Source organism: Ictalurus furcatus, chromosome 17 (assembly GCF_023375685.1).
Source record: "Ictalurus furcatus strain D&B chromosome 17, Billie_1.0, whole genome shotgun sequence".
NCBI classification, from domain to species: Eukaryota; Metazoa; Chordata; class Actinopteri; order Siluriformes; family Ictaluridae; genus Ictalurus; species Ictalurus furcatus.
Window position 1 is genome coordinate 9,299,339 of NC_071271.1, and position 25,483 is coordinate 9,324,821.

Genomic DNA, 25,483 nt, shown 5'->3' on the forward strand with positions numbered 1-25,483 from the left:
TTTGGTAACCCAAATAACAACTTTTTACCACCATAGTGAGTAGAAAAGCATCTTAGAACACACATCAAACCTTGTGGTGGATGAGCTACAATAGCAGAAGACCACATTGGGTTCCACTCCAGGAATCTGAGGCTATAAAGGGTATAGGCTTTCCAAAACTAGACAGTTGTAGATTGGAAAAAGACCAGGCGATGTTTTTCCAATCTTCAACTGTTAGTTTTCCACAGCATTTCACGTAAAAGCTGGAGACTGTTGTATTTCCCTAGAGAAATTTCCTCGGAGATCAGCAGTTTCTGAAATATTCACCAGGCTCCCTGTAACAACAACCTTGCCATGGACAAAGTCACTGAGATCACTTTTTTCACCTTTATTCTGAAGTTGCTGTGAATATTAACTAAAACTCTGACTTGTATCTGCATGATTTTATGCATTGCGCTGCCGACACATGATTGCATGAGTGAGCAGGGGTAGAGGCCTTCCTAATAAAGTGGCTGGTAAGTGTGTAATGTGTGGGGAACTTTTTACAGTGCCAGTCTGACTGGTAGACCTTATATCTAGCTCTCAGCTGGTGTGTGCTAGTGCTGTAAGAAGGGTGCATTGCCTCAGGTCCCTAGCCGTCTCACTCCACAGATGGTTGCCATGAGGCTAATGACACTGTGGTATCCAAAGTGCACACATGCACGTCAAGCTGCTTCATGCCATGTTATTTAGAGAGTGCTCTCAGGCACCAGTCTAACTCAAGTAATCACTGTATATCGCTGACTCAAGAAACAGCTCATGTAAAGTTCATTTTTACCATATTTTATTATATTATTACATAGTATTGATTGATGCAATTTTTTGCAGACCGTAATTGTATCTGCTTTTGTCATAGTACAACATGTGAACATAACATGCTCGATTTTTTCAAAACAGGCTTTTCACATTGAATGGATGTTATTGAAAGCATAAACAGCTTACAGTAGATTTATATGTATGTGTGTATAAAAACAACACCTTACATTATTAATAATTGCACAGTCATTTTGTGACACAATTTTTGGGTTCACTGGCTTGAGTGGTATTTTCCTCTCACACTCCATACACCAAAGTTAGCTTTATGGTTACCATTTTCTTATAATTTCATTCATATGAAACTTAAACTCCAACCAAACTGCACTTAGTACAAATTTCTCATGAGATCAGTTTGACCCTAAAGACCAAATCATGAATCATCAAGATAAAGTGATTGCATCTTGATAGTGATAGCTGAGACCAAATGCACAGCATTAACATGTATATGAGGATTAATATTTCCTTAATATTATTTTTAAAAAAAATCACTTTTTTGTCCTTGTGCATATTCCTTTTATATGCACATGTATATATGTCATTTGTAGTCAGTTAAGCATCAACACTTGCATTAGTGTATTAAATTTTTCTTCCCCACTATGAAGACTGCAATATTATAACCTAAATGATGTTTAATTTACCGTCATTGTGTAATTATTAAACAAAAGTAATACTGTCAAGCTTATACTGAAAGACACCTCTGTTCTATAGCAATTATTCAGAAATGTCTTATTGTTGCATGAGATGACACTGGAAAAATTGCTTGCTTTTCTAATACATCCTTAACATCATATATACATTTATATCATTCCCAGTAATCTTCATGTTCAGTTTCCTTTTAAAACAGTCTTTAGGAACGAGTTTTATGCAGGCTGCATGTGTTTTTCTTCACTTATGGAGAAGTCTGCTCTCAACAGTGCAGGATCTTAATGAAAGCCTTGCGGAATTCAATATTGAAGGTGGTGTATATGATGGGGTTCACGGCGCTGTTGACGTAACCGAGCCAGGTAAAAGCTGTGTAGAGTTCTGCTGGGACATGGCAGTATGTGTTCACTATGTGTGTAATAAAGAATGGCAGCCAACATATAATGAACACACCTACAAACAAAAAGGAAGAGAAACAATAAAAAGGTGCACTTTATTGGATTTTTAGTTGCTTATCAAATTAGAAGCCTTTAACGTGATGCACTTTCTCAGGTTTGCGTGATAATGTTGAGAAAGAACTATACACAGTCAAGTCCATAAATATTTGGACAAGTTGTTATAATAATAATAATAATAATAATAATAATAATAATAATAATAATTATTATTATTATTATTAATTTATTTATTTATTTATTTTTTAGGTGTTTGCCACGGTATATTGAAGTGCTGACTCATCTTTCATTTGGAGAAAGCAGGCTTCTCAGCTATTCCGTGGACAGGTGTGTGTTATTCTCCTATTATTTTACTTACAATTAAGCAGATACAAGGTCTAAAGGCAGTTTCAGTTGTGGCATTTACTTTTGGAATGTGTTGCTGTTAACTCTCAATATGAATTCCAAAGAGCTGTTATTGTCAGTAAAGCAAGTCATAATTGGGCAAAAAAAAAAATCAAAACAAACCTATCAGAGTAATAGCAAAAACATTAGGTGTGGCCAAATCAACTATTTGGTACATGCTGGGCTCAGGAACCACAAAAGGCCTAGAAGACCATGGAAAACAATTGTGGTAGAGGACAGAGGAAGTCTTATCCTGGTGAAGAAAAGCCCCTTTACAACAGTTGGCCAGACCAAGAACGCCCTCCAAGAGGTAGTCGTATCTGTGTCAGCATCAACAATCAAGAGAAGATTTCACCAGAGTAAATACAGAGGGTTTACCATTGGTTAGTCTCAAAAGAGTAAGACCCATGCAGTTCTGGAACAACATTCTATGGACAGATGGGACAAAGATCAACTTGTACAATAATATCGGGAAGAGAAGAGTATGGAGAATGGAAGTAACTGCTCGTGATCTGAAGCAGACCACCTCATCTTATGGCATGAAAATGTATGACCCATGAATCCAATTGAGCATGGATTTCACTTGCTAAAGGCAACACTGAAGACAAAATGCCCCAAGAACAAGCACGAACTGCTGCAGTAAAGGCCTGGAAGAGCATCACATCAGCCAGTCATTGACTGCAAAGGATTTGCAACCAAGTATTAAAAATGACAATTTAATTTATTATTGTTAGTTTGTCCAATCATAATTCCTACACCATTGGATGTAAGTGCCCTCTGATTAAAGCTGAAAGTCTGCACTTTGAGTACATATTTAATTTCAACTCCAATATACTGTGGTAGACAGCTAAAATAACAATAACTTTGTCAGTGCCCAACTAGTTATGGAGCTGACTGCATGTTATTGCTAACTTTGTAGGTTGTTTTATTCTAAACATTGGCTGTGCAGATAAAACATTCACTTACCGAGCACAATAGCCAACATCTGAGTAGCTTTCTTCTCTTTCTGCTGAGAGATTTTGCGCTTGCTGATGGACTTCACTGACGTCTGCATTTTGCCACTGGGAGACACCTGAGTCTCAAATGCTTTAGCCATTTTGGAGGCTTCGTAGGTCTTTCCGTTCCTTGCAGGCTTGAGCTCGAGAGCAGAGGGTGCTATATCTATTTCAGTGTGTTTTGAACCAAGCAGAAGTCCATGCTGACTCTCACCTGTCTGCTCAAGTGTCCTCTTGTCTGGAGGATTAAGGTTTGTGATTTCATCCATTTGGCTTTCATTGTCATTGTTGGCCACCTCTTTTATGAAAATCTGTAGGAAAAAGAGAAGACTTGTGTTGGTGAAATGCTCTAACAATGTGCTGATATTCACTTTTTAAAGTAATTTGTCAAATCATACATGATCAATTAATATTCTGAAAGGTACTCAGTACTTTAATCAGTGTGGGGAGTCCATGAGTAAGAAGTAAATCTGTTAAATACTATTCCCAGTAGCTCTTAGAAGGTTAGATGTATATTGGTGTAAAATGGGTAACAAGCGAGCCTGCTCAAAACTGCTCTGTCTGGTTTAAATCAGGTGGCTCTTTAAATCTATTATTAAACAGGATCACAAGCATCCATCAGGATCACAAGCTTCAAAGCATGAACTTCCAAATTGCAGTTTACTATAAGGACCCTAAGCCTTAGAAGAAAGTGATAACACAGTTAATGATGCAATCATCGATAATTAATCCAATTACTTTACAAAAGTAGAGTGCAGTCTGTGAATAACTGGGCAATTTTCTTATTTAGTCTCTGAACTTCCAGCACATTGTTTTAAATCCATTAACGATTTAGTTAAAGTACAGAATGTTAACTTTAGTATCACCCTCCATGTTTGATGAACCATGTAGGAATCACAACCCTTTTTACACACTGTCCATTTTATGTGGCCATTTTAATTAAAAATGGTTTAAATATTTTTTCTTACACAGCTATTATTCAGTGCCAAAAAAAATCTCTAGAGTTGGCACTAGATACGGCACTGCTAGTAAAGAAAAAAGAAATATTTTTGATGTTATATTCAACTGTATTAATAAGCAAGAATGCACCACTGAGTTTAGTTACAGCAAACTGACATCCACAAAACATCACAGTAAAAGGTAGACAGAAGAAATTCCCACTTGATTAAAAAAAGCATGAATTGCGTTTTGGAACAAAGGAAATGAAGCGATGAGACAAATATTAACCCACAAGACAATGATGAAAGTCTGGAAGCAAAAGGAAATTGCTAATGAGCCTAAACACAATCACTGACAGCATGAGCATGTATGACTGCCAGAGAAACTATGTTCATCAATAAGAAATGGACGGAAGAATCCTAACTCTAAACCCAGTCCTTAAAGTGGGTCAGAACACACCGGTATGCAACACTTTAATGTTTTGCTTGTTTGAGCACTGGCACTTTTCATCAGCTTCCATTACTGTGGGAATACGAAAATTGTGTAATTGTATGATTTCAATGGCTTTCTATGGAGTTTACGCTTAACTTAAGCACACAAGTGAAGGGAAAAAAAATAGATCCAGCTTAAAAAGCAATGCAATTCAAAGGCTTGCATTTTACATGTGGATTATAATGGTTGTTAAAATGGAACCATCTGGTGTGAAATTTCCTGAATGAAACCCACTCACTCAGACACAGACAAACCAGATGAAAGAATGGAGCTCTCAGCTACACAGATGGCACATTAAACTAAATATTATGATTTAGAATCTTTTTTTAAATGATTTTAAAAATTCTGAATGATCCAATACAGTAATTTCTGTATTCTTAATTCTTTCTTCTTTATTGAAGTCATTTACTTGTGTGTTGCAAACACTGGTATTTCATTGTAGTATTATTTACTGCTGAGCTTCAATCTTACTTAATGGTTTATTAAAACCAGCGACACAAACACTAACATGGCAAAAAGGTGGCGTACCAGGACTTGTTTTTTTGCACTTTAAGCACTACTTATACCTCAGTGACTAAAGCCTTTCAGCAGGGAGGTGACATGGAGCATGCTAATAAAAAGTTCTTTTTCAGATTTAAAAAGTGACCCTGCATTTCACACTCTCTAGATGTAACAAAAAAAAAAAAGCAAAAGTAAGAGTATTAAGAATGAACTGAAAGTAGCTGCATCATGAGTGAAAAACATTCTGTGAAATGGGGGACATTTTACATCATTTTGCATGCACAGAGTGCCAATAATTCTGGAGCTGGCTGTATAAAATGAGTTATGATTTCAAATACAGTTCACCCAAAACAGATGCAAATAGTTTTGCATTAAAGCTGATATTCTCCTCTTGAGTTTTCAAAAAAATATTCTAATTACACTGTACTACACTACACTTTTAGTAGAGCATAGCTTCCCCTACACTTACTTTTTCACAAAGCAACATAATACACATATTACCCAAAACAACACAAAAAGGTTAATGACTTTACAATCTCAACTTCAAAAAAGCTAAAGTGATAGTGTCAGCTTCCTGATTAAAAAAAAAAAAACAAAGTCCCTTGGGGCATTTTTTTTTTTAAAGAAAATAAAAACCTGATATATCACATTTTTGTTATTAACAGGGAAATTCCCATTGGACTTCACAGCGACAGTGCACAGCTTCACATCATCAGGGTGAGTGCATTTCTGAAACAGAACACAGAAGAGCATTCAGTCACTAGGCACTGACTGATGTGTTCAAAAAAGTGGACAATGTCAAATACTTTCTCATGTAATACTTTCTTCATTACACAACTTAAAATCATGAATATTAAAGCTTATTATAAATATACTTTTATAGGAGGCACAGGAAGATTAGACATCAGTGATAATGATAAAAAAAAAATTGGTTTGCTAATGCTGGAAAAAAAGGAGAAACTTTGTTGCTTGCTCCTGGATTAATATGAAAACTGGGAATACAGGTACCAAAAGGTCAAAGTACATAAAAAGTAAATGGTAAATGTACTTTTACAAGGGCAGAATATTCCCCATAAAAAAAAAGATGTGTGAAAGCTGTAATGTTAAAAACAAACCACAGAATAAGCAGGTGTCCAGCTAATAGAGGTATGGGTCAGCTTTCATTTTCTGTAGTGCTTGTATTGATTTGTTTTATGCCCCTATAGGCCAGGTAAAAGAAATGGTCTAAAAGGCATCACCCAGGATTACCTGCTCATAGTGGTATATACACTGATCAGCCATAACCTTAACACCACTGAGAAGTGAAGTGAATATTATTGATTATCTCATTACACTGGCACCTGTCAAGGGGTGGGAAATATTAGGTAGCAAGTGAACAGTCAGTTCTTGAAGTTGAGGTGTTGGAAGCAGGAGAAAAATGGGCAAGCGTAAGGATCTGAATGACTTTGACGGGGGCTAGACGACTGGGTCAGTGCATCTAAAAAAAAAAAACGGCAGGTGTTGTGGGGTGTTCCCGATATGCAGTGGTTAGTACCTACCAAAAGTGGTCCAAGGATAATCGGTGAACCAGCGACAGGGTCATGGGTGCCCGAGGCTCATTGATGTGTGTGGGGAACGAAGGCTGGTACACTACAAAAAATATTCAGGAATGATTTGAGGAACCAGACAAAGTGTTCAATGTGTTGACTTGACCTCAGAGTTTGCCAAATCGTGATCCGATTGAGCATCAGTGGTATGTGCCGGACTAAAAAGTCTGATCCATGGAGGCCCCACCTCACAAGTGACAGGACTTAAAAGGATCTGCTGCTAACGTCTTGGTGCCAGATACCACAGCACACCATAAGAGGTCTTGTGGAGCTGTTCTGGTGGCACAGTGGGGACCTACACAATATTAGGCATGTGGTTTCAATGTTATGGCTGATCTGTGCATACATAGCACTTAGACGACAGTATATTTTGAAGTGCCTCTGAAGTGCTTCCTAATAAAATATACTGTAAATCATTTCTTTATTGTCATATCATCAGAGTGCAAGTCATCAGATGTGCGAGATACCTCTGTGTTTGTTTAAAATGATAGCATTACCTTCAATGTGCCCATGTCCATGTTGCTGCTTGGGTACGTGCGCTTTGTGCTGACGCGTTTCCGCCGTCTACGCAGCACTACATAGATCTGCACGTACACAAGCAGGGTGATGATGAAGGGTACATAGAAGGACACAACAGAAGAGTAGACTACAAAGGCAGGGTTCGTGATTACACACAGGGCTTCATCATGGCTCTCTGCAAATTTGGAGCAGAATTGAAATTCAGTAAAGAGCTGCTAGGAAGGAGTTTCTCTTCCTTTCCTTTTGTTTTGGAATCACAAAATAAACAAAGTGACATAGAATTTGAGATTTCAGTCTCTTGCAGCATAAATTTACCTGTGTTATTGAGTCCAAACAGCAGGGGGCATGAAATGGCAAAGGACAGGATCCACACTACTGAGATCATGACTGTGACTCTCCTCTTTGAGCTGTAGCGTGTATTATACAACATTGGCATAGCAACCGCTGTATACCTGGAGGAGGAATAGTTTGATCAAGCACAAAATTCCCACAAGGCCTTTACATTTTCCAAAATTCAATTTATATCATCATTTTATATATATATAAATTATATATATATATATATATATATATATATATATATATATATATATATATATATATATATATATATATAAATTATATATATATATATATATATATATATATATATATATATATGAGTCAAACTTCCTTTTTAAATGTTTTCTTTTCTGGGGACACATTTCATTGAGAATATTGATCTAACTATTAAGCAAAATAGTAAACAGATTAGAAAGAACACCAAGGCACACACTGTTTCCTACAGACCTGAAATTCTTTGAACGCTGTTTTAATAACATCAATATTGCAGTCAAGGCCATTTCTAGCTATAGACAGTATAAGCAATAAAGAATAACAAAATAAAGTTCAGAAACAGCTGTGATTGCAGTCATACGCTGTCTCTCATCACCTGCATCAGCTTGACTGTAATGGTGTCTGCTACATGTCACACTCTCACTCTAAGTCGGTTAGGCTTCTGGAACATTCATTCATTCATCCATTTGTCTTCAGTAATTTTTTTTTAATCTAGGTCAGGGTTGCAGTGGATCCTAAGTCTATCCAGAAAACAATGGGCATAAGGCAGGAATACAGCCTCAATGGAACACCAAGTAGGCACACATTCACACACTCATTCATACATTGGGGCAATTTTTCTTAGCAAATCCACCTGAAGATGGGAGGAAAACAAAGAACCTAGAAGAAACCCAAACATATATGGAGTGAACATAATGGAACTAATAATACCACTTAAATAGGTTTCCTTCTACATAACAATTCCTATTTATTTGCATTGTTGACTTAATTGTTGACTTAATTGTTGACTTGATAATTACTATCACATGGAACAAAATTCTAGTTTGATACAATATGATATGCTACATTTTCGATACATCACTAAGAAGCTTTGCCTGAATATGTGCCTGATAGGTTTCCAGTTTCAACTGATTAAAACAATGGGTTTGATCAAAGTAAAATAACTGAAACTTAATGACACTGTTTGTGTGATCCTTTCGGACTTGTAGCAGCATTATAATGAAAAAATCTGTACATTCTAATGTAAAAAAACAAAACAAAAAACACAACATTCACAGTTGCCATGTCTCCAAAAATTTTACACCCAAATTATATCTCAAATAACACATAAAAAGACCTGAAATACCAAAGGATTCAGTAGCAGAGGTTGAGCTGCTTTCCATTGTATGAGTGAATTCATTCAGGCCTTCCAAATTTGGAACATATGATGAATCAGTGTTACTATTTTATAAGCAATATGACCATATTCCAGCAGAACATCCTCTTTGGTGGTGATGGCAGGTCATGGTCATTTGCAGTAGGCTCAAAGTGTACTGAAAATTAGAGTGTGCTAATATTAGCTGCTCTGACAGATTGCATTGTTAACTTGCACAATATAACTACTAATGCAGCACAGCTCATTACAATTGGAAGTTAGTGGCTAACAACCAAACTCAAATAATAATGCTGTAGGAAGGGAAAATGTTTTACCAGCTCTGGCTCTTCTGTCTTATTAGTTGGTCATTGCATTTATTGCTCTCTGCTCTCTCTCTCTCTCTCTCTCTCGCTCATGTGCACGCATTCAAGCTGCGTTCATAATTGGAGGCAATTCATGCTGTTTTCACAGAGTGGATACATAAATAAAATGCATTTTTAATAGAAAGGAATATGCTTTGATGCTCATCAACATTATCTGGTCACAGCACCAAAGTATAACCTACGTGGGGAAAATGTTGGCACTTAAATAGCTAATAGTATGGATTTAAAGATGGACCCGAAGAAATCATAAATATATGGACACGCAGCAATTGAGGTGGTCAAATAATCGAATTTTTTCGATTTTGTCTTTCTAGATATACACTGCAAGTCAAAAGCTTTTAAACACGTATAATAAATTATCATTTGAAAAGCAAGGAATAAGGATAAGTGAATCAGGAAGTTGTTTCGTATTAATGTTAAATGAATTGAGAAATGTTAAAAATTTGTTTTGCATTGGAACAATTTAAATATAATCTAATCAAAAAATGCCCAATGGGTTTACCTTCTCAGCACTCCTGTCTTTAATTAAAAAACTAATTTAGAGTCCCATTAGGCAACCAGTTAATAAATCCCACTAAGTTGGGGCTTTCGTTATTTAATTGCTGTTCATTTTGTTTAGTTTGTGGCAAACTAAACAACTAAAACTGAACTAAAACTGAAAAAAAAAAAGAAAGAAACTCCAGGTGTTGAAAAACTTGACTCGCTGTCTATTAACAGAAGTCATGCTAGTAATTTAATATGTTCAAAATAAAAGGTATTGATTCCTTTTTGAGCTATTTTACAAAATGTAAATCATAGCAGTACATGTTCAAGTAGGATGTGGAACATTAATTCGAACCAAAATACTCTAAGGCCAAAAGTATGTGGACCCCTGAGCATCACACCCATATGTAGGTCTTCTCCGAACTGTTACCACAAAGTTGGAAACACAATTGTACAGAATGTCTGTGCGCTGTAGGATTACAATCTTCCTTCACTGGAACTAAGAGGCCCAAACCTCTTTCAGCATGACAATTCCCTTTTCACAACGTGAGCTCCATGAAAACATGGTTTGCCGATGGTGTGGAAGAACTCGAGTGTCCTGCACAGAGCCCCACTGAAGACCTTTGGGATGAACTGGAACACTGACTGCACCCCAGGCCTCCTCACCCAACATCAGTACCTTCCCTCACTAATGCTCTTGTTGCTGAATGAGGACAAATCCCGACAGCCACGCTCCAAAATCTAGTGGAAAGCCTTCCCAGAAGACTGGAGATTATTATAACAGAAAAGGGAGGACTAACTCTGGAATGGGATGTTCAACAACACATATGCGTGACAGTAAGGTGTCCAAAAACCTTTGGCCATATAGTGTATAAAGCATACTGAATTCTTCTGGGATTTATGAACCTACAGCAGGAAGATTTAATCCCTTATTGGTGAGTAAAAGTATGTTGCGCTAATAAATAGACAAAAAATGGACATACAGTATCTCACAAAAGTGAGTACACCCTCACATTTTTGTAAATATTTGATTAGCTGGTGGATGTTAGAGACCTTGTAGCTCCTCTATCCTTCCATTTGAGGATACCCCACAGATGCTCAATAGGGTTTAGGTCTGGAGACATGCTTGGCCAGTCCATCACCTTCACTCTCAGCTTCTTTAGCAAGGCAGTGGTCGTTATGCTGGAATACTGCCCTGCAGCCCAGTCTCCGAATGGAGGGGATCATGCTCTGCTTCAGTATGTCACAGTACATGTTGGCATTCATGGTTCCCTCAAGGAACTGTAGCTCCCCAGTGCCGGCAGCGCTCATGCAGCCCCAGACCATGACACTCCCACCACCATGCTTGACTGTAGGCAAGACACACTTGTCTTTGTACTCCTCACCTGGTCGCCGCCAAACACGCTTGACACCATCTGAACCAAATAAGTTTATCTTGGTCTCATCAGACCACAGGACGTGGCTCCAGTAATCCATGTCCTTAGTCTGCTTGTCTTCAGCAAACTGTTTGCGGGCTTTCTTGTGCATCATCTTTAGAAGAGGCTTCTTTCTGGGACGACAGCCATGCAGACAAATTTGATGCAGTGTGCAGCGTATGGTCTGAGCACTGACAGGCTGACCCCCCACCCCATCAACCTCTGCAGCAATGCTGGCAGCACTCATACATCTATTTCCCAAAGACAACCTCTGGATATGACGCTGAGCACGTGCACTCAACTTCTTTGGTCGACCATGGTGAGGCCTGCTCTGAGTGGAACCTGTCCTGTTAAACCGCTGTATGGTCTTGGCCACTGTGCTGCAGCTCAGGGTCAGGGTCTTGGCAATCTTCTTATAGCCTAGGCCATCTTTATGTAGAGCAACAATTCTTTTTTTCAGATCCTCAGAGAGTTCTTTGCCATGAGGTGCCATGTTGAACTTCCAGTGACCAGTATGAGGGAGTATGAGAGTGATGACACCAAATTTAACACACCTGCTCCCCATTCACACCTGAGACCTTGTAACACCAACAAGTCACATGACACCGTGGAGGGAAAACGGCTAACTGGGCCCAATTTGGACATTTTCACTTAGGGGTGTACTCACTTTTGTTGCCAGCGGTTTAGACATTAATGGCTGTGTGTTGAGTTATTTTGAGGGGACAGCAAATTTATACTGTTACACAAGCTGTACACTCACTACTTTACATTGCAGCAAAGTGTAATTTCTTCTGTGTTGTTAAAAGATGTAATCAAATATTTACAAAAATGTGAGGGGTGTACTCACTTTTGTGAGATACTGTATATCATGATTAATGATGGCAATCAAAGCAAAATAGACTGCAAACTGAAATCTATGAATTTTTTTTTTTTTTTTTTTTTTTTTTACACAATCAACCACTACACTATAGGTCCTTGATAATGAAGGATTATGATAAAATGAAGACAATGAAACGCGGTTAACTTGCAGCTGTACAGAAGTGCTTTTCCAAAATTCAAAGTGGAAAAAAAAACCCTTGCTCTCGTACTAGATGCAAAGTGAAGCTAGCTAATGCAATGGAGCTAGTTAATGCACTTCTTTTAAAATCAACTCGCTAATGTCATGAAGAATGAACCTAGAAGTATGTATGTATGCATGCACACGACAGTGTGTGCTTTTCATGGTTGCTATTTAAACAGAGGAAACATAATCAGAGCCAGTTTCATGATGCCCATGACTGATAAATATGCAAAGTACTGCATGAATTTAATGATACAAGTTGCAAACTGCAAGTACCAAACAATGGTATTGAGGCATCCCTAGTATTTATTGTTTCTTGATCAATTCAGTTTAATTGGTAAGTATTTACTACACTTAATGAGCTCATGACTATATACGGTTTATACAGTGTTAGACTGGATCTACAGTATCGGTATTAACAGTATAATAGTAATAGCAATGGTAATTTGCTATATATTTTCAGTTCCTTCATTCTTCTTAGATCTATACAAATATGTGCCAGCCAGCAAATCTGTGTCCTGCAAACGATATCTTACTTTACATCTCATGCTTGCATAAAATCCAGCAGTGTCTCCTGAAGCTTACTTGCATATCATTAAGACCTCCTGCCTTACAGAAGCTATGCTGGTAATGATAATGAGGTATATTATTAGATATACTTACCTATCAATGCTAATGGCACAAAGATTGAGGATGCTTGCTGTGCACATCATAACATCAAGAGTGACAAAGATGTCACAGTGGATTGTGCTAAATCTCCATTCTCCCACCACCTGAAAAAACAACAACTAAATCAGCTCTCTTAAACATTCAGTTACAGCTATGAGATTTATTTTTCTTGAAATTTCTGTCATTTCTATAATAAAACTCTGTGATTAAACCAGTTTAATGCTTAAAATGTGTTTTACAGTTAGATGGCAGCCTGACAGATAACCCATATAGCTTTCTTTACTTCTCTTTTTTATGCGATTTTATATATATTACACATATAGGCACACACATATATAGGTATGGTAGCTATGTAGATATATATACACATACATATATTCAGGACTAGGACCCACTGTTACTGTTCACATTGTATAACCTTTTATTTCAGAGGTTACTTGTAATTTAACAGCCTTTAATAATATTAGCAGTAAAATTATTTGTTTGTTTGTTTTAAAGATTCTTTTGCTAGGATTTTGGCCTCTTGGAAAGGTATTTAAGATGTATGTTCGGCAGTAAAAGTGTTAAGAGAGTAACTGTAAAATTTAAGTGGTCATTTTAATAATCATATACAAATAGTCATGGGTGTAGGAGCCAGTATACACGCCCCCCCCATTTCAAAATCTAGGTTTGCCCCCCCACTTTTTCCTAATCTCAAATTTTATTTCGCATTTCCTGCCTGTCTCCAAGGATTTCTACAGTGAGGGAAAGAAGTATTTGATCCCCTGCTGATTTTGTACGTTTGCACACTGACAAAGAAATGATCAGTCTATAATTTTAATGGTAGGTTTATTTGAACAGTGAGAGACAGAATAACAAGAAAATCCAGAAAAACGCATGTCAAAAATGTTATAAATTGATTTGCATTTTAATGAGGGAAATAAGTATTTGACCCCCTCTCTATCAGAAACATTTCTGGCTCCGAGGTGTCTTTTATACAGGTAACAAGCTGAGATTAGGAGCACACTCTTAAAGGGAGTGCTCCTAATCTCAGCTTGTTACCTGTATAAAAGCCACCTGTCCACAGAAGCAATCAATCAATCAGATTCCAAACTCTCCACCATGGCCAAGACCAAAGAGCTCTCCAAGGATGTCAGGGACAAGATTATAGACCTACACAAGTCTGGAATGGGCTACAAGACCATTGCCAAGCAGCTTGGTGAGAAGGTGACAACAGTTGGTGCGATTATTCACAAATGGAAGAAACACAAAAGAACTGTCAATCTCCCTCGGCCTGGGGCTCCATGCAAGATCTCACATCGTGGAGTTGCAATAATCATGAGAACAGTGAGGAATCAGCCCAGAACTACACGGGAGGATCTTGTCAATGATCTCAAGGCAGCTGGGACCATAGTCACCAAGAAAACAATTGGTAACACACTACACCGTGAAGGACTGAAATCCTGCAGCGCCCGCAAGGTCCCCCTGCTCAAGAAAGCACATATACATGCCCTTCTGAAGTTTGCCAATGAACATCTGAATGATTCAGAGGACAACTGGGTGAAAGTGTTGTGGTCAGATGAGACCAAAATAGAGCTCTTTGGCATCAACTCAACTCGCCGTGTTTGGAGGAGGAGGAATGCTGCCTATGACCCCAAGAACACCATCCCCACCGTCAAACATGGAGGTGGAAACATTATGCTTTGGGGGTGTTTTTCTGCTAAGGGGACAGGACAACTTCACCGCATCAAAGGGACGATGGACGGGGCCATGTACCGTCAAATCTTGGGTGAGAACTTCCTTCCCTCAGCCAGGGCATTGAAAATGGGTCGTGGTTGGGTAATCCAGCATGACAATGACCCAAAACACACGGCCAAGGCAACAAAGGAGTGGCTCAAGAAGAAGCACATTAAGGTCCTGGAGTGGCCTAGCCAGTCTCCAGACCTTAATCCCATAGAAAATCTGTGGAGGGAGCTGAAGGTTCGAGTTGCCAAACGTCAGCCTCGAAACCTTAATGACTTGGAGAAGATCTGCAAAGAGGAGTGGGACAAAATCCCTCCTGAGATGTGTGCAAACCTGGTGGCCAACTACAAGAAACGTCTGACCTCTGTGATTGCCAGCAAGGGTTTTGCCACCAAGTACTAAATCATGTTTTGCAGAGGGATCAAATACATTTTTCCCCTCATTAAAATGCAAATCAATTTATAACATTTTTGACATGTGTTTTTCTGGATTTTTTTGTTGTTATTCTTTCTCTCACTGTTCAAATAAATCTACCATTAAAATTATAGACTGATCATTTCTTTGTCAGTGGGCAAATGTACAAAATCAGCAGGGGATCAAATACTTTTTTCCCCCTCACTGTAAGTTGGACAGTCTCCAAATGAATCAATTCTGCAACTTTTAGAAACATAATTCAATAATAATAAAAAAGAACTTTCGCTATAATAAGCACAGGGGTCAGACTCGAGTAGCTAGGGATCGCTGAACCGTTTGCCTGTTGCCAAACTTAACAAAAGCAAAGTGTCTGTCACTGCAAGGAAGCAAGCAAAACCTCTTACTCTTACACAATGAAAGTGGGATGGACTCATTTGGAGATGACTCGAATATACAGTGACCATCCGTGGAAAAAAAAAACAAAAAAACTTGCGCCCTGAGGTGAGGGCGGATACGACACAGCATTCAGACACTCTTGAGCACACAAACGTATAGATGAAAGATTTACCACTTTGTATTTGAGGTAGGATATCGTAGCTATTTCAGCCCATGAAATAGCTGATTGTTTGCTGGTTTGATGGACAGTTTTGTCAAAATAATTATTTAGCCTATGAAATGTTGAGATGTATGAAAATATATGAAAGTTTTCTGTCCTGATTCTGGAAAGCGTCACCATGGTAGGGCAGTTACTGCTGCATCCAGAACTGCCATAGTCACACTGTCGTCCAGCGAGAAAACTGGACAATGGAGTGTTTTTTCTATAGCAAAATAGCCTCCATCTCATACTCATAGCTTCAACTCACCAACAGAAACAGCGATCCTCACAGGATGGCACTCACTTCTCAACATGGACTGTGGCTAGCTACATTCACTAGCAGCTGTTCTTAATGATTATAGTAGCTAGCATTTTAAATGAACAATTCTCTGTTTGGAGTAATATTAATGAATAAACTGAGCCTCATTCAGTGACATACATCAGAACTCGTATCTCCATATTTTGTCATTTTTATTTTAAATATAGTATATTACACAGTTTATGGTATGTGGTAGTTTTTTGTTCTAGTTATATTATAGTCTGTCTCTCTGACCATGCACCCAAGTCTTTATGATCTCCCTGCCCCCGTCTGAGTATTCTCAATCTTCCGTCACTGCAAATACAATCTTACAACCACACTAATTAGTACATTCTGTTCCCAAAGGTCATTAGAAATGAGCATTTAAGTGCTTAAAAATCTTTTCGGGGGAGCATGCCCCAGAACCCCCCTAGCTTTTCAGTGCCCCCCCCCGGTTCAAAATCGCCCCTACGCCCCTGCAAATAGTCCTGTAATAATATACTTTTGCAAACTATTTAAAATACCTTAAGCACACATTAGGGTAAGAATGCTATAAATTAATTACAGTAATGACCTGCCAACTCTGTGCCAGTAAGATATTGTACTGTATATTCACAGCTATTGTGACTGATACTGCAAACTGTCCCTTGGTGATTAACTAACTCAGAGTTTGGCTTTTTACATTGCTCAGATTATAAACCATGTGTATAAAATTCAGTGTATATGCATTATCATATAGTACTTGCCAAATGAATAAAAAAAAGACTATCATGTATTTTTTTTATCCACTGAAAATGTGAAAATAAACTGAGACACTGGATGTGGCAGGTTTAGTGAATTTGCACACAGTAAGTAGAAGAGAGTTTGGCTCCATTTCTGTAATGTGCCATATAAAAACCTGACAGAGAACTAATCTAACTCAGGTCAATCTCAGTTTCTGCTGAGCAGCCTGGCAGTGCTCTTCCCTCTTCCTGGCAGCTTCTGATTAATGTGTGTCTTCAGGCATGCTGCGGTGCTCACAACCTGCTTGATCGGCTTGCCTCTGGAGTTTGCATCTCTCCCATTGATTAAAGGATTATTTACCTCTAATGAAAGCCGCTGTGGGTAGTCTGGATCAGTTCATTAACAGTTTTTTCCCCCCAAATCTGTCTAATGATGGCCACTACTACGCAAGCATGACTGAAGAATACTGCACGTCCGACTGCACTTCAATCAAAAGACAAAAACTATGGTTAATGACTAAGTTCAGGAATCATAATGTAATTCAAAGTAATTTCAAACTCTTTGTATATTAATGAAATATACAGCATGTGAACAAAATGGATAAAAAAAATATTCATCCATCCAACCATTTTCCATACCGCTTATCCTACACAGGGTCATAGGGAGCAACTCCACACACACAGGGTGCACAGTGCGCGCACACACACACACACACACACACACATACACAGGGTGGAGGTGGGATTTGAACCCCCAACCCCAAAAGTGCGAGACAAACCTGCTAACCACTAAGTCACCGTGCCCCTGTTTAGCTAAATCATACTTGAAAAAATAAATAAATAAATTAAAAGCATTTCACAATCAAGTTGTGAATCTTAGTTGTGGAAGTTGTGATCATTTCACAATCACTCACATCTCAGTGACCCCCCCCACCCTGTTTTTTTTACTATTCATTTTGTTCATACTCATGCACAGATGTTTCTATCATACAAATTGGGTGCATGTCTTTGCAAATGAAGCGAACTACCTGTGACGGCAGTCTGTAATGTAATGGGTGATCCATGTGTGGATGAGGGACAGAAAGGTGTGGAAACTGTAACGGTCTGTTTATCCACCTGGGACATTTTCTTGTTTTAATGTTAAGTCTGACATTTTCTATATAATTAACAACTGGCAAAAGTGAGGTACAGTAATAAGAGTTTTCACCCAGGGTGGGAGGCCAGTCCATTGAAGGGCACCCTGCACACTTAGGAGCAATTTAGTTCAGCCAATCCACATACCTGCATGTGCTTGGACAGTAGGAGGAAGCCAACAAAATAACATTGATTATCTCGATACAATGACACTGGTCAACCGGTGGGATATATTAGGCAGCAAGTGAACAGTCAGTTCTCGAAGCGTAAGGATCTGAGCAACTTCGGCAAGGGCCAAATCGGGATGGCTAGACAACTGGGTCAGAGCATCTCCAAAATGGAAGGTCTTGTGGGGTGTTCCCGGTATGCAGTGGTTAGTACCTACCAAAAGTGGTCCAAGGAAGGACAACCGCTGAACCGGCGACAGGGTCATGGGTGCCCAAGGCTCACTGATGTGCGTGGGGAGCAAAGGCTAGCTCGTCTGTTCCAATCCTACAGGAGAGCTACTTGATCACAAATTTCTGAAAGAATGCTGGCTATGGTAGAGAGGTGTCAGAACGCAAAGTGCATCGCAAATTGCTGTATGTGTGGGGCTGAGTAGCTGCAGAGTGCCCATGCTCACCCTTGTCCACCACCAAAAGAACCTATAATGGGCAGACGAGCATCAGAACTGGACCATGGAGCAATGAAGAAGGTGGCCTGGTCTGATGAATCACATTTTCTTTTACCTCATGTGGAAGGCTCGGTACATGTGCATTGCTTACTTGGGGGAGATATGACACCAGGTTCACTATGACAAGATGGCATGCCGGCAGAGGCAGTGTGATGCTCTGGTCAATGTTCTGCTGTAAAACCTTGGGTCCTGGCATTCATGTGAATGTTACTTGACACATACTGTACCACCTACCTAATCGTTGCAGCCCAAGTATAACGATATTCCCTAATGGCAGTGGCCGCTTTCAGCAGGATAATAAACACTTCAAAAATTGCTCAGTAATGGTTTGAGGAACATGACAAGGTGTTCAATGTGTTGAATTGGCCTCCAAATTCCCCAGATCTCAGTACAATCAAGCATCTATAGGATGTGCCGGACAAACAAGGCCGATCCACGGAGGCCCCACCTCACAACTTACAGGACTTTAAAGGATCTGCTGCTAATGTCTTGGTGCCAGATACCACCGTCAGAGCTGTTTTGGTGGCACAAGGGGAACCTACACAATTTTAGGTTTTTAAATGCAGGTGGTTTTAATGTTATGGTTGATTGCTCTATACGCAATTAACACTTTTTCCACCACACAATATAGTTTGTTAACAGTAAGCCTTGGTCACTAAATAACACTGGCTTAACTGTAAGCATTTTATCGGTTTAAACTCTGGCACATTAATACAGAATTCAATTACTGTGATGCGGTCACAGAACGAGAACGTGGCTCAGCCAATCAGATTTTAGAACGATTTGTTTTAAATAGTTGCTGTAATTATTGTGAAATCAATTGTATTTCTTAACCTACCTCAAGATATACTACCCAAGGCATAACTAGGGTTGCCACCAGCAGGTCAGCAACAGCCAAGCTCACAATCAGGTAGTTGGTAGTGGTCTGTAGAGCTTTCTCTCTGGACACGGCCATGCACACGAGTACGTTTCCAAAGACGATGACGAAAATGAGCAGTGTGAGTAGCATGGCGTAATAATTGTACTGATGCCTTCTGCCGCCATCCGTAGTGTTGAGGCCATTGAAGCCATTTTTGAGGAAGCTTTCATTGTAAGCATACTCCTCCAAGACTTCCATCAGCTGTGAGGGTTCGAGGCCAAGAAGAGGCCCTACAAAACACAAACAGAAGAGAACCAGTTATAGTCAGATAGACAAAACATGGTCCATTTCATCCAGAATAGTTTAGCCAGGCACTTAATCTAATCGTTATCTTAATCGTCTGGTTGTCTTGAGTAGATTTTTACTCGCCATCAGAAAATCATTTCATGAGCCTGTACATATTGTTCTCATCATTGTCAATGGTCTCACATATTGTGTCTCATTCTTGAAAGCCATATATCTTTCCCCTACCTACTGTGCATTCTGGACAATGCAGGCAGAAACAAGACTTTCATGCATCAGCTAAATAATAGCACCAAGCATTGCAAGCTATGAGACAGCTCCATTAACCATCTCAACAAAGCACAAACATTCCCTATTGTTTTTTTTTTCCTAAACCACCTCATGTAATTGTTATTTAATACTGTGCAGTCAAGCAAAACCGTGTACCATTTGCAAGCTCTCCATGTACTATATTCATAATGAGAAAGCAGTAGAACAAGATGGATATTGGCCACAATAATATAAGCTTGTGCCAACTGAAAGATTTGTGCACATTTAAAATGTCAAATGAAGCATCCATCATTAAATCATTGCACCATCTGGAATCTCAAAGTGAGGAATTACAGTGATAGCTGCTTGTGATATTAGGCAAGAGAGCTAAAGTCTAATATCTATCCGTAGCTTGACAATTAAATTAACAGGGTTGAGCAATGAATTATCACAACGTCTCAATGACCGCATAATAAGGATGATATGAAAAATGCATTCAGCTGCAAACAGAAAAGTTGTACCCTTTTTGTTCAAACCAAAAACCTTTTGTGTCCGTCATCTGCCCTTTTGTGTAATTTCTTCTATGATTGGACAATGTGTGCTTAAGTCTAGCAAATTTCAATTTCTCCTCCAAATGCATTTTATGGAAAAAAAAGAAAAAAAAAAGAAGGATGCTAGTGTCCACCTCGTTCACGTTCATTACACCCACGACTGTATTTTACATGCCCCTTCTTAATCATGAGCCTTCTCAATGTTATGAATGTGTCAGTGAAGTGGGCTGAAAAATATCAAATGAAGATCAAATCTAGTGGGAGTTTCGCTCGTTTAATCGCTTAACACAACTTTCACTGAAAGCATCTACAGTATGGTATAGAAAGAAATCAGCCCCAGCCTCGCTTCTTCAGATCATATCTCTGGCTGCAACTAACGATTATTTTCATAATTGATTAGTTGGTCGACTAATTAATTTGTGTTCGATTAGTCGATTAATCGGGGGGGGGGCCTTTCGGTACCATTTTTTCATTTATTTTAAATAAAATCCACAAACTGAGTGTTACAAATATAAACTTCAGACTAAAACTTTACACAACTGTTTGTCCAATTATATAAGACTGAAAAGAACCCAATACACACAGACACACACAACAGAATACATTTTATTCATTTAGGACTGTAGTTTAATTCAGTGCTTTTTGTGCATCCATAAAAAAAAAATATATAAGTAAGTACACTGTAAACTGAAGTCATTCTCTGTGGGTACCTGTTAAAACTAGCGGTGTGACATTACGTGCGTATGACGTCATGCGCCGTCAACTAGGAAGCAGCTTATACTTCCGGGTAGTAAAAATTGATATATCGCTAGTGATATATTTGAGCCGATATTATCTTTCTAAAATTCATACACTAGATGGTAGAGTACACAGTGCCCAGTGTAAGTGTATAGTACGTCATTTGGGACACAACTTTAGTATTTACTCTCCGAAGTGGGTTTCGGAACAGAAGTAACACAGTGAGTAAACACACCTGGTGCTGCGCACAGACCTACTAATCGATAATGAGATTCGTTGACAACGATTTTCATAATCGATGATTATCGATTAGTTGTTGCAGCTTTAATCATGTCATTCTGAATTCATTCCTTTTGGCCATTGGCGGTGCTGTTGTGCTTTTTCCCCACATAAGTCCATAATAATTTACTTTTGTGGTCATAAGACAAGTTCTACCATGTGGAAACTGACTGGTTTAATTCACTTCCAGCTTATCACCAAAGATAAGAAATGGAAGCCCGGATTAGAATCAAATCTTTTGAAACAGAAACAATAGATGCAAATGGGTTTTGAAAGCATTATACTCATCAGATTTTTTCTTTCTTGCATGAGAGACATTTTATGGTCTGTAGACTCAATTATATGAATTTACTATAATACAAGTTGAAAAATAATGCATTCAGTCGCTCATATGATAAACACCCTGTGACCCATACTGTACATCATCCTGTCACAACGTCACAAATTTCTGCAAAACTTCTAAATTAAAAGTGTATACTCTGCTTGGAATGGTGTCTCCAAGTTAATGGAATATCTCTTGCCTCTAGGCAACATAATCTATAAATCATGAATTTATTTATTTGAACATGTCAACAACAATATTTATAAAAACTTGTTTTCTGCCTTTCTGTCACTGGGTTTATCCAGCTTCTTCTTCAGACTTCTTTTCAGACACAACTTCGATTTTGTGTTTGTAATGAAATCAAATAATATTGAAGCTGAGCAGAAATTTAATGATTAGGTTTGAGATTTTGATTAGGTTTGATTAGGTTTTGAGATGCCTTTTACAGACTCACGTCTATGAATGTACAAGTCTTTGAATGAAATATAAAATATGTATGTCTATTTAAATCATATATGAAATATAAAACCCTTTTATTAAACAAACATGCTTACACAACGATGTGTTAACACACTGCACACAGCATCAACCTTTAACTACAACTTCCCATTAAGATAAAAGTAAACGTAGATGCGCTTCCCAGAAAATACTAAGACAGAGCAAGCCGTGAAAACAAAGGTCAGCATAATCGAACATCATTTTCTATAGTGCTCTGTGTGACTGACATTGGGCTATTCAGTAATGAGTAGTAATATTAAGTGGTTATTGTAATGGGAGGAAGTAGAACAGAAGAAAACATGCCAACACTCATGCTCAAGAAAATTTCCACTAGTCAAATAAGATCAGCAATGTTTCAAATTTAATGAGGGTTAAAAAGCACAAGATGTAGATGTATAATTGATACCAAATCTTGTGAATTAATTATGACACTCCAGTCAATTAAAGGCCATGATGATAGCAAACCGAAGTATAATTTCGAGACTATTTTACATTGTGCTTTAAAAAGCTGGACTATGATGAGCAACTTTCTATCTGTCTTTGTACAAAAGAGATCTGTACAACAAGGTATTTAAAAATCCTTTGAAATCAAACGAAAATGAAAACAGAACACAGGCATGAATGAAATGAATTTAAATCACATTGTGTATTATTTACGGAAAGTGTCCCATGATGCACACACATCATTTAGACATCGAGATAGTGTTTCAGTAAACAATGTGGAGAGTCACGTACATGGTTTGTACTAATTGAGCAATTTTGCAATATTACACTTTTCATAACTGGCCTACAGTGAAAGATTTAGCTTTAAAATTACATTTACATTGGATCACAAAACAATGCACACAGCACACATTGTCTGGGCTGTATTGATCACATTATTACTCAATCGATATTTTTGCACAGCTCTAAACATCTTCCTCATGCAGGAGCGGTAGAATCATAACTGCAGCTGCAATGTACACCAGTGTAATAGAAACCCCATAGATACCTCTCTCTTTTTCTCTTCCCCCCCCCTGTTTGACAATTCAGCCCTTTTAGAGGCAGCTTTGCTCCTTGAAAGCCTGAATCACTGTCAGGTTACAGAGTTGTCACAAATCACTAATAGCCAGCATAAAAATTCTTGACACAGGTGCATTCAAATGATTTTCTAAATAATATATTCTAACACTCATGGCAATTCTATGCGCTTCAGAAAATAAAACCCATCTCCATGGATCAGCCATTTGAAAGCATTCTTTCAAACACAGGCATTTGGACCTTATTCTTTTGACACATATTGCAGTCAACAGCCTCTCAATGGCTGCATCTGTGTGTGTGTGTGTGGGTGGGTGTGTGTGTGTGTGTTTAGGGGAGGGAAGCGTGTTTTTATATCTTGGTCCCGATGATATCAAGATAATGATAGATACTATCTGAAAGTTTTGACCTTGTGAGGACATTTGCCTGGTCCACATAAGGAAAACTGCTTTTAATAAAAACAAACAAACAAACAAACAAACAAACAAAACTAATAGAATTAAAAGGGGTTCCTTTTTGTTACTGAGGTTAAGATTAGATTTAGGTATAGGCATAGCATTAATTAGCTGCATTAATAATTATGTTCTCAGAAGGATTGTGAAACAAACGTGTGTGTGTGTGTGTGTGTGTGTGTGTGTGTGTGTGCGCGTGCTATTATGCTTTATGGAAAAATCATCCACAGGGGTATTCATGATATCCTTCCGCCTTATGATGCCTTCTTAATCAGGATCATGGTTCATAATCACAGAACCTGCAACACAGTACTTGGTTTAGTGACAAACTGAACACTGCACGCAATCTCATTCATGAGCAAAACAGCAAGTGTTCAGAAGAAACTAAAACTGAATATATAGATTAAGATACAGGGTTGAAGCACGTGGTCTATCCTTGTCACTCTTGTTTTTTTTTCTTCTTCTCCATTTCTCTCTGAGTCTCTTTACCTGCACCATCTCCATCACATGCACAGTGCACGCGCACATACCGTGGTGCATGGGAGAGTAACCGGCTACTCTTTTTTAACTTACCGAACTCTCTGCCTGCATTCATGTCCAGATAGATGTGTTAAATAAATAAATAAATAAATAAATAAATAAATAAACACCCTGAGAGGCGGAAGAAAGACACTCGCTTACCTTCACGGCGTAAGTTTCATGAACAGAGAAGTGCAGAGCCGAAGGTGTTTTAACTCCACTTTTCTCCAGCGCATGCGCCTGTCCATGAGGAGAAGTCGGATAAATAACTCGCTTCGTTCAACAGGAAAACAAAACAAAACCAATAACCCGACTTCTTCCAACTTATTCTGATCCACAAATGTCCTGTGTTTCTGGTCTGTTTCTTCTCTGGAGATTTTGAGGGAAAGTGTGACGCTCACAGCGCCAAAGTCCTCGTGCGTAGCGTGCGGCAGGTGGAGTGAGTGAGAGCGCGCGCCTTTACGCCTTTTTTTTACGCACGCGCCAAGCTTCCGCGAACCTCTAACCACCACACAGTGGAGAGGCGGAACAAGAAGAGTAAGAGTGAGGGGCGTGCCGAGTGAAAAAAGAACATCGAAGAAAAAAAAACCCCACAAACAAACAAAAAAAACACAAAACAAAACAACAAAAACTCACTGTAAATGGTTTTACTCAAAAAATGGGATATTCTAAGTCACTGATTAATGTATAAAATGTAAAAGAAGTCGTGTTTCCTGTGTATAACCCCAGCTTTACACACACTGTAAACACTCAACACTGGACATTTAATAATATCTATCAACATTATACAATAAACAGACCCTATAGGCAGGAGGGGACACCAGCTGTTGGAGGGGCAGGGGTGACAATCTTAAAAAAATAATAATAATAATAAAGCATGGTGGCTTAGTGGTTAGCACCTCCAGGCTTGAGGGTTTGATTCTCTGTGTATAGAGTTTGCATGTTTTCCCAGTGCTGCAGGGGTTTCACCCGGGTACTCCGGTTTCCTCCCCCAGTCTAAAAACATGCATCGTAGGCTGATTGGCATTTCCAAAGTGTCCATAGTGTATGAATGGTGTGTGAATGTGTATGTGATTGTGCCGTGCGATGGA

At 38.6% G+C, this 25,483-nt stretch overlaps 1 protein-coding gene across 1 annotated transcript; it reads right to left on the reverse strand.

Moving 5' to 3' along the window:
* Window positions 1-499: 499 nt before the first annotated feature.
* On the reverse strand, window positions 500-25,483 carry drd2a (dopamine receptor D2a). Its single transcript, XM_053647310.1, has 8 exons — window positions 24,555-25,483; window positions 19,444-19,754; window positions 13,042-13,151; window positions 7,663-7,799; window positions 7,326-7,522; window positions 5,891-5,971; window positions 3,282-3,621; window positions 500-1,929 (listed from the first exon to the last, which is right to left on the reverse strand). The coding sequence occupies exons 2-8, from the start codon at window positions 19,720-19,722 to the stop codon at window positions 1,742-1,744; spliced, it is 1,332 nt and encodes a 443-aa protein (XP_053503285.1). The 5' UTR covers window positions 19,723-19,754; window positions 24,555-25,483; the 3' UTR covers window positions 500-1,741.